Below are 11,069 nucleotides of genomic sequence, written 5' to 3' on the forward strand. Positions count from 1 at the left end.
TATCACATGCAATTCTGACAGTGAGGTCCTTGTGGGCAGGAGCTGATTGCATTTATTATATTTAATGTAGCAACTAGTGCCCTTCCTGGCACTGAATCAGTGCTGAATAGATGATAAATACTTCTTCAATACCAAAATGCAAGATACCAGGTTTGAATCTGAAAATATATATAAAGATTTATCTGACTACTTGGGGGAAGAAATTTAACATTCTTATAGGAAGACGCAAACTACAGAGATCTCAAAGTATGGAATGTTACTAGACTGCCAAATTAAAATAACAGTAAGACCGTCTTCCTCTCCATTGCGTGACATAGTGTGAACAAAGATGTATAAATGCATATGTGGACTTAGAAGGAAAAGAAAAAAAGAAGCAGCTCAACACAGCTGGTATCTAAAAAAAAAAAATTCTGTTCTATTTTACGTTATCTACCTTCTATGTTGTGTATATAGGGCAGCAAGCCAAAATTTTTAGAAGGACTCATCAGATGAAATGTATCTTTGTGTGTGCACTAGTAGTCATTTCCTAGAAATACTTTAAAAATTTAAAACCTACATTTCACACTGAGGTATTTTGCTGGTTTGTACACCAATGGGCTTTGCCTGCTTAAGACTCTAACTGGTCTTACATTTCACAAGAGTTTATAGAGCTGGAAACACAGAAACCTTCTGGTAGCATATACTGTGAACTGGTTCTTCCAGGACTCACAGCAACATTTTTAAAATTTGTTTTTCTCTAAGAAAGGTGACCTAGACAGTAGGACCGATTGGGCTGGGCATGGGGTGGGCAGGACAGGAGGAGAGGGTAGATTTGATGGTGCAGCTACACGAGTAGAGGAATAGCTACAAGAAAAGCAGGATGCCAAGAGAACAATCACAGAAAACAAGGGATTAACCACAGAAGTGGGCACTGTTTAAGAATGGCTCAAGTGACCTCAGTATTGCATAAGGCAAACCAATCATGGTTTAGATGCAGAAGGGGTACAGACAGAACCCAAGGAAACTGCCCACAAGGCAGTGCCCAAAACAGACTTCTGTTGATGCAAAGAAGATATATAGGTCTCCATCCCATAGATAAAGAACTGCATGGATATAGATACAGACTTTATTGGGCATTGAACAAATGTCTACTATGTGCCAGAGCCCATGTTAGGGGCTTCATTTAATGACTACTTAAAATCTTACAATCTTGGTGGTGTAGACAGAAGTTGCTATTCCCATTTCACAGGTAAGAATACTGAGGTTGGAAAGTTTAAATTACTCCATCACCACTATGCAGTATTAAGTAGAAGAGATGGAAGAGATGGGACTCAAAAGCAAATAGTTTTGACGTTAGTGAGTGAGTTTTTAAAACACTATGTTCAACTGATTTATGAACGTAATCAGGGAAAAGAGATGTGTGAAAGAACAATGGGGAGATCAACCAAATACATAAACAGAGAACTTACAAAATATCAGACCATGAGCCATGGTAAGAAATATGTTTTATAACATGATCAAGTACATACCCACTATACTTCTCCACATAAAAGTAACTAAAAAAAAGTTCTGCAAAAATATTTACCCTTACTATGAGTAATACACTCTGATATTTTCCGATTATTTTTTCTATTCTATCATTATTGTAAAAGTGCTGGCAGGATTTACTGAAATTATTTCACAGCCCACTAGTAGGTCAGAACCCACGGTTCGAAAACCAGTGCCATAACCAATCCTAATGACCACCACTCTTACTGTTTCTGAGGTTTGGGTAGAATATTGGGTTTTTCAATTTTTCATATATAATCTTCCATTTGAACTTTTATCTATGAAAGGAAAGGGGGGAGAGGTAGTTAAGAGGAAGAGAGGGCGGTGGATAGAATTGTCCATCATGGGTCACACACTAAGAAGAGTAGTGAAATTAACATACTCCAAACAAACATGGCTCCATCTCAAAGACAAAGAAGCCTGCCCCAAAAGGCAGAGTATCAAAGACCCATGGTGGAGAAGATTCTGATGTCTTAAATATTCCTTTGAGTTGTCAGAAAGACATCATTGTCCAACAATGACTCACTGATGAAAGAACAAGGCTCCATAGTCTTCAGGCGAATTTTGAGACTGAAAGACAAGTCACATGCCACTGCTCAGGTTACTTTCTGGCCAAAAAAGCACCAGGTCTCCTCTCAGTTACTATTGCAAGACAGTCGATGGTCGACACTACTTTAATTTGATGTGACTTCTTAAAAAGCGTGTCAGTATTATCCCATGGAAGGATACAAGGTTTGGCTTCTACCTATAGAAACCAACACGTGAACCAGAAGAAACGCTCACTACAAACACAACGAAAAGGAGAAAGAAAGGATGGCAGTTCATAAATATATTAGCTTGGAAATGGTCTCAGTGAAAACTTTAGTTACCATGGGGACTTCTGGGAGGGAAAGAAAAGGGGTCTCTTCAGGGAAGTGACTGATGCTATTTATTAATCTACTTGTAAGTAATGTCAAATTTTAAAGTTGCTCCGAAGAAAATCACCTTTTTTTTGCATCAGCCTTTTAATATGCTGAAGGAACCTGTTCAAAACGCTTCAGTAGTGAAGTAACTTAGATGATAAATGTGTTCTTCAATCTGTGCACCAGTCAAGTAGCAATAAAATCAGAATAATTCATGCAAAAATTTTCATTATATTTCTAAACATACTTATTTACATTTTAAATCACACATTAGACAATATGAAATATCTTTCATTTAGACAGGTGTGAACTAGAAAACAGATGCATTCATTAAACATAGAACAATTCAGCGAATTAAAAAAAAAAATACTCGGAGAACTCTCTGGTTGAAGTACTTGTGCCACCATTAACTTACTTGAAAAAATATGGCCATGGCTCCGATTATTCTGTTTTCAGAAATCGCGGTTTGAAAGCTGTCAAAGTCATCTGGATTATAAAAGAAAATCTGCATCTGTAAAAGAACAATTAAAATATGTATTAGGAAAAACTTCAAGCCTACACAAAAGTAGACAGACTAGTACGAGGGACCCAGATTCTTCACTTCCTAAGATTTGGCCAAATGTATTCATCTATCTGTATTTTTCCTCTGCTAAAGTATTTAAGGGCAAACCCCAGACATCATATCATTTTGCCCCTACAAACCACACAATCACACATCTTCTCAAATAACCAGAGTGCCTTCATGCTACCCAAAATAAACAACGGTGTCACCTTCTGATTGCCTGATATTCATGTCATGGTGAAAGTTCCCTATTATGAAGCAAGATTTTAATGGAGTAAAATATCTTGAAGTGAAAAAAAAAACTAAGCCTGTGAGATTCAGTTCATATGCTTAAATTATAAATACTTAAATGGACACATCTTTATAAGCGACACTCTTTCGGAGGAATTTGAAGGGGTCAATAGCCCAAATGGAGTATTTCAGTGAATCCACAAGAAATTTAATGGTAATAATAATGATAATAATAATTCATTTTCCAGCTTGCAAAACTGTACCATTCATTATTCCACTTAATTCATCGAACAACCCCTGTGAAGACAGGGCAGAAATGACTACCCTCAGTTACAGATGAAGAAACGGTGCTTCACAGAAAGTTGATGTTAACTTGGCTAAGACTGAACATCTGAGGAAAACTATAAAATCCAGGTGCTCTCATTGCAACCTTAAATACTTCTCTTACACTTGGGTAGAGTTTCTTACTCAAAAAGCAGAATATAGACAAAATCAACTTAACATCATTATATGACCTTAATGCTTGAATAGTCTTTGATATTTAGTACAATGTAGAGAACAACAATGGACCATGGAATGTTCTCAAAAGAAGACATATATAATAAAAATAACAGATTTGGGTTTCTACTCTAGCTTCTTCATTTACTTGCCTGTGAGACCGCAGACAAACAAGCCTATTTCAATGTATCAGCTTCTTCATGTACAAAATCAAGTATTTATTTACCTTTGGTGGTATGGAGGTCAAACGACTCATTGTGGTATACAGAATGGAGTAGCGTCATGCCTCCACTTTATCCGTGCTCAGCAAATCACTACCATCATCATCATCATCATCATCATCATCATCATCATCATCACTATCACCACCACCATCATAATTTAAGGTTAACATTTGCCAGACACCTTAAAATTTCTAATAAGACTGTGATTCCACTCAATCTTCTGGAAGGATCCTACCCCTTACAGAAAATCAGATCTCCTCTATCATCCATTACATCATCCCTATTTCCCAAATGACATGATGCTGGTCTCCACAACAAACCGAACCACCACACCCCAGAGGGAGTCTGGAGATAGGACACTGAAGGATAAATTCCCAGAGAGGAAAGCTAAGTCAGAAAAACTAGCTGCAGTATAGGTCAAAGGTTAAACAGAGCTGAATTACTTGAGCCATCAAGAATAAGGTGACACTTCTATTCTGAAGGGTAAAATCAGGTGGCCCAATCAGGATACTTTCTAGGAAAAGTCAGGCACCCAAGTGGATGAAAGAAGGATGGGCAGATTCCTTTGAAGGACTTCCTTTCTTACAGTGAATTATTTTTCTTACACTGTGAATTCTTACCGATTCAGGCAGCCTCTTACAAATGTGTTGCCTTTAGGTTTGGACAGCTTTAGACATCATGCATTTACATTGACAAAAATCCACTCAATGAGGTGCAGATTAAAAGAGTTTAATACTTAGGTGAATTGCTTTGGGTACAATGCTACGAATGCAAGAAAGAAAACTCCACACAAGTATATTCAGAAAATACACTTCAGTTTCCTTTTCAAACTCAGGCCCTCAAATTAAGAAGGTTCACAGAAGTTTTTCTTACTCCACAGTCCACGAGCAGGGGTGGCACTGTTTAATGCATCACCTGAATAGTGTGTGATACAAAATACTTTAAGACCTCTTCAAGGGCATTGTCATTTACGACCGGGTGAGGAAATTCATTTTCAGAAAATGTCTTTGAGTCATGGCTCCACCCAGCAGGATAATAAAATGTCTCATAAAGAGAACAGTAGCAGAAGTCTGAAATATCAATTTTCCTTGCTTTTTCTCTCAAGGTGTAGTCTACTTCATTAAGTTAACTTTTGAAGCTATCTGAAATATGAAGAGTAAGAAGTGGATGGAGTTTTTTTTTGCTGAGTGAACTGGACTTTAAATCACTTTGTTGTTATTGTTGACGAGACGAATTGGGGCAGAAGCTGGAAAACTGTTTCCCAAAACCATCTTTGGGAGGTGTTGGGGTCGCTACTAAATGTTGTCGGTAGCTCACTGGCTTTCTGTATCTGCTCTCAAAAGCCACACCCAGAGTCTTCCCTCTAGCATCACCGTGTTCTCCCTAATAAAGCAAATCTCAGTCATGCTTACTTTGTGTATTGGTCTTCCTCCTGAAGAATCAGGAAGGAAAAGATCAGGAAAATCTGGCAATAGAGAGATCTATGAACTTCCACACAGCCTTTACCAGCATCCCTGATTATTTACATTTTATCCCATTTGCATCCTCTCTCTCTCTCTCTCTGCGCACAGAGATACAGAATTTCTTTTTATGAATCACCGCGTAGTAAGTGGGAGAAAATATGCCCCTTTACCGCTAAATACTTGAGTGTATAATTTCTAAGAATCAGGAAAGTCTCTTATATAAACACAGTATAATTATTCAAATTAGCAAATTTCACATTGATACAATACTATTATCTCATTCACAATCCATTTCGAATTTTGGCAAATGCCCAAATAAAGTCCATTACAGTCATTATTCTGGTTCTTAGTCCAGGAATACAACTTAGGATCAAACTCTGCATTTCAGTGTTACGTCTCTTTATACCGACCCCTCCTGCCCCCATTCTCATCTGGGACAGTTACTCAGTTTTTCTTTATTTGACCAGTGTGAAGTGTGCAGGTCAGCTGTTAGGTAGAATCAGGGTCTGTCTCACGGTTTCTCACGATCGGATTCAGGTGACGCATTTGGGGCAGGTTTCTACAGAATGCCATCGCCTTCTGGGCGCACCATATCGGGAAGCGCATCCTGTGGATTTCTCCCAATATAAGGGGTGCTTAACTTGATCATATGTTAAGTTGCTGTCTGGCAGGCTTCTCCACCATAAAATCATTAATTTTCCTTTTATAATTAGAAAGTACTCTGTAGGGAGCTACTTGAGATTACATAAATACATTGTTTGTCATCTAATGTTCGTCCGTTAGTATCCACTGAAGGTTTTCTGACTGCACTATCCCTTCCATATGCATGAATGGATTCTAGTGTAAGCAATAGCTTTCCCTTCTTCACAGTTTATTTATTCATTCATTCACTTATTTAAACCACATGAACTCATTTATGTTGTTTCATTCAATGGGTTATAATCCATTACCATTATTTATTTTAATGTACAAACTGTCTCACTAGGAGACCTTTTGCACAGTAGGAAACCCTCCAAATGGATTCCTCTGTCATTTTGCTAGGTCCCCATCATTTTATACTTTTTAGCATCTCCTTATTAGCTGACACAGATGTTCTAGACTCATCTTGTATTTTTCCTGCTCCAGCCTTAACACTGGTCAAAACTCGGGTGAGTTCTGGTTCCTTTTAACAAGGAATGGTATTTAAAGACATTATATCCTTAAATCAGTATTTTCCAAACATGTTTGAGATTAGAACATTTGGTTCTTCAAGAAAATTATACTGCTTAAGGCTCAGTGACTCTATTCCAACCAGAACCTTCCTTGCAAGGGAAGGAAAGCTGGACCAACTTTGTATAAATGGATGTCGCTCTACCACGCCGAGCGCCATGAGACATGGAAGTCTCCTCAATCCCCGATCTCCTTCAAAGTCATGAACAAGCCTCACAGACCTGGGTGGATCATTTGATTCTACCTTGTGGAACGGCTGGACTGGAAAAACATCCAGCATTTCTCTAGCCAGATCAGGGTGATAGACAAGATAGAGTATCACATGGCCTAACCTGACATTTGTAAAATAGAATTTTACAAAGAGAAAAAGCCCTACCAGTGACCAGGAGGCATATGCCAAAATATAGATATGGGAAGTGCCTGAATGAATAGCAACACCTGCAAGTAATGGGAGCGGGATGAAATGGATAGTGCGAGCACAAGGTTGACAAGGTCAATGCTCTATTGTTGAAGGGTACTAGCATGATGCATACAGAGTCACAACAAAATGCCCACTTACTTCCCCTTTCTCTTGCCTTGAGCCATTTTCCCCCCTCGTACTTAAAATGACTCTAGGTGCAATTTGATATAAAAACTATCTTTATGCCTGGTTTTCAACTTGAATCACTAGTGTTAAGCTGAATGAACGCAAAGCAACAAATCTGAAAACTAGACCTTCTACATTTTTATTAATGTTATTTTCCAGACATCTAGGGAGTGCTTACTGTATGCAAGGTACTGTATTATCATTCATGAATACTCACTGAGGTAGGTACCACCGTGATCCTCATTTTATAGCCAAAGAAATCCAGGATTTCCAAAATTTACAAAGCAGTTAAGGAATGGTAGGGGGGGACTGTCATAGGAACTTAATCTTTCTAATCCTAGAGTTCAGGTCTTAATTACTGGGCTTCCCTATAATGGACAAGTGTATTTGCTTACTACCCATTACGTATAAGGTACTATGACAGACGAAGACACAGTTTGTGCTTAGAAAGATTGAAATATCAATAAAGAGGGACGGCTGGGTGGCTCAGCTAGTTAAGCATCTGCCTTTGGCTCAGGTCATGATCCCAGGACTCATGAGTCCCGAATTGGGCTCCTTGCTTGGCGGGGAGTCTGCTTCCTCTCCTCCCTCTGCCCCTCCCCCTCTGCTCGTGCTCTGTCTCTGTCAAATAAATAAAATCTTCAAAACAAAAAAAAAAAGAAAAGAAATATCAACAATGAGAGAAGGCTAATTCTTTTTTTTTGAATGCCAAAGTTACAGCTGTAGGTAAATGTACCAGAAAAAAAATACGGCAATGAATGGCTCTTGGACAAGTGAGGCATATAGTAAATGAATGCTAAAATAATGTGGGTGATGGGTTAGAAAGGACATTTCCTTGAAGGTGGACTTTCTATCATCTTATGTTACAGTTATGCATAAGTCAGCTCTCACATCTCCATGATAACGGAGGCAAGAGGCAATGACCCCAACATGAGTGGAAAAATCCAACAGTGACTTCTTTGGTGATTTAGAAAACTCTACATTTTAATTTCAAACAACTGGTATTTCTACAACATGCATCCCCCACATACCTACATGCCCAAGCAAAAAAATGATAACTTAAGTAAGGAAAGAGCATGCAGACAGTTCAGAGGAAAGGCAATCTGCTGAGACGCGCCCTAGACATTGCCAGATACTGTTGGTCATCTTCAGTGGAGTGGAAGTACACACACAGGAACAGCTACAGGAGAAGAACAGACGGAGAGGAAACGTAAACGGGACAAGATAAAGACGGTAACAGGAAAGGCAACAGCGAAATTAAAAACGACAGGAGGTGGCAGCTAGCAGGACCAAGGAGGTGAAATGTACTTTTCTGATCATGCTCGGCACCAACCTGGAGTAGGCCAGCTGAGAACACGGTGGAGGACTAGAGACACGTGCCCAAGTATCAAAGCGTGCAGTAAAGGAAAGCAAAATTCCACACGCAGTTAATGATCTGCTGGGTCCACTTGCTGGATCACTTGGAGAGGATGATGTCAGAATTGAAACTGTTGCATAATAACTTCTTAATCTAACTTGATTTGTAGAGTGTGCTGTACCTTAACTGCCACGAAGCCAGGTCATACTCAACACCGCACGCCCTACTTCTTTATCCTGCCATTGCCATCAGACAGGAAGATCGATGCAGGCAGGAAGGACATCTGCTGAGTCAAAGCTAGGTCTTTAAGAGCACTGTTCATTGTAAACTGCAGTAATTTGTTTTTGGCGTGAATAACACAGGTGGGGCTCTGGGTGGCTGGAAGCAAGGACAAATGATAAATCCAGAAACAATATAATGAGTTTCTTTCTATATATAGGAATAACTAACTAAATGAGTAGCAAGGAGGGACCAGAATACCAAGAGAATGAATAGATTTAAATCACTGGAAGATTTTCTCAGGGAAGTGCAAATATACGCCACAATCACTAGGAAACGCTAAGTGGTCCCAGGTATGGTTCTGCTAGAGATTATATTACTTTCTCTTCAATCAAAAGAAATTCAAACCATTTTCTACCCAAGTAAGTAGCCTGAAATTCTGATACTTTAACAAAAGAAAATCTAGTCATGTAAATTATGGAAAGCATGATAAATACGTGCTATATATAGTATATAGAAGTAGAGAAACACAAACACTCTGAATTCAGAACCATTATAGGGGCATTTTGTTTTCTATCAATGAACAGTTTTTACCCCCAATTACTTTTTAAAAGGGTCATTATTATATTTTTACCCTCGTGATTGTTAATTTTATGTCAATTTGTCTAGGCTGTGTTGCCCAGCTGTTTGGTTAAACATTATAGATGTTGCTATAAAGGTATTTTTTAGATGTGATTAATATTTAAATCTGTAGACTCTGCATAAAGCAGATTACCCTCCATAATGCGGTGGGTCTCATCCAATCAGGTGAAAGTATGAAGTGTCCCTAAGAGGAAGGAACGGTTTCTGCAGGTTCTAACACAGAAATGCTGCCTGCGTTTCTGGCCTTTAGACTTAAGAAAACAAAATCAACTCTTGGAATTTCCAGCCTGTTCTGCACATTTTGGACTTGACTGCCCCCACAACTGAATGAGACACGTACCCTCAAAGGTCAGGACCGATTTTAAGCATCTACGTAAATACAGGTATATGTGACTATGTATCACATTCTAAATCCATTCTGTGAACCAGTCACTTTTGCAGCTTCCTTAAGCTCTGAGCTCTAGCATCTTCATTCAGTTCTAACAGGGCTCTCCCCTGGAGAATAGAGCCCCTGTTAAAACATAGTCCACACTCTCGTGGCTTACAGCAAGGTGGCCATGAAGTTGGCGGACAACATGACCATGGATGACATAAATGGAGATCCAAGAGCTTGGGCTCTGAAGTCAGACCTGACTCAAATACTGAAGACACTTGATAGCTCCAAGGCTCAGTGTCCCCTTCTGTCCAACAGGGGTATTACTTACCCCATCACATCCATTAAGCACATGCTTTGGTAAAGTAAGAACACATTAAGCACCTCCCATGTTTTATTATTACATATCTTTATTACTTTACGCCCAGAAGGAATATATGAATTAAGATGAAGATGAATTGTTTCCACAGGCCAGCCAACAACCCAGTGAGTCATGCCATAAGGTACAGCAAAGAAATGTGTGTGTAGGCTTCACCCAGCCTTCACTGGAAGACTATTTCTAGAAGAACTGTGCTCCAAAGAACAGCAGGTGTTCAGCACCTTTGTAGGCAAGGTAGCATTTAAATAAACATTCTGAAACATTTGCTTTATACAATATCATTAATCACGGAGTACGCTAATCCTTAATTATTTCCTTTTTTTTTTTTTCCCCTTACTTTCCCTGTAACATGGAATTATCTTCAACTACTTTACAGCAGGAATCCCCATTTCTGGAGCAGAAGAATGCAAAGTGCGCACTAGGGCTATGACTCATATACACTGAGGTGCTGGGATGATTTCTGGGATTCCTTTAAAAAGTCTCTGTGTGTTACCTGTTTGTGCCATTCTAAATCTATTCATCAGTTGATCTTTAGAATTTCTGGTTCGATGATGCATCTGATTAGTCACATAAATATTTAACCTTTGTATTTTGCCCTTGGTAAGGAACTATTCAGGCTCTGGCTTACAGTATTAAATTGAGTTTTTCAGGGATTTACTACGCCTGATACACGAGTTATTTCTTACAGTTCAGCCTAAGTTCGGACACAAAGGAGGTGGGTTCAACATCTGCCTGTATGCTGGCCAGCTACCCTTTCCATGTCCTCAGGAAAGGGAGAGGTAAGCTACAGCTCTCCCACCGAATTAGCTGTGTGACCCGGTGGAAATCAGTCGCCCTCTCTGAGTCTTAAGATCCCCATGAGTAAACGGAGGATAAGACATGCACCACTGGATTACA

The 11,069-nt window shown here is 39.1% G+C and overlaps 1 protein-coding gene across 1 annotated transcript in view; it reads right to left on the bottom strand.

The window, feature by feature from the left end:
• PTPRG (protein tyrosine phosphatase receptor type G) overlaps window positions 1-3,078 on the bottom strand; it is a 209,999-nt gene extending 206,921 nt beyond the window's left edge. Inside the window, exon 1 of the mRNA XM_040628133.1 lies at window positions 2,845-3,078. Coding sequence (XP_040484067.1) covers window positions 2,845-2,940 — 96 coding nt within the window. The 5' untranslated portion in view covers window positions 2,941-3,078. The remainder of the gene's footprint in view (window positions 1-2,844) is intronic.
• Window positions 3,079-11,069: the final 7,991 nt, after the last annotated feature.

Source organism: Ursus maritimus, unplaced genomic scaffold (genome assembly GCF_017311325.1).
Source record: "Ursus maritimus isolate PB19 unplaced genomic scaffold, ASM1731132v1 scaffold_14, whole genome shotgun sequence".
NCBI classification, from domain to species: domain Eukaryota; kingdom Metazoa; phylum Chordata; class Mammalia; order Carnivora; family Ursidae; genus Ursus; species Ursus maritimus.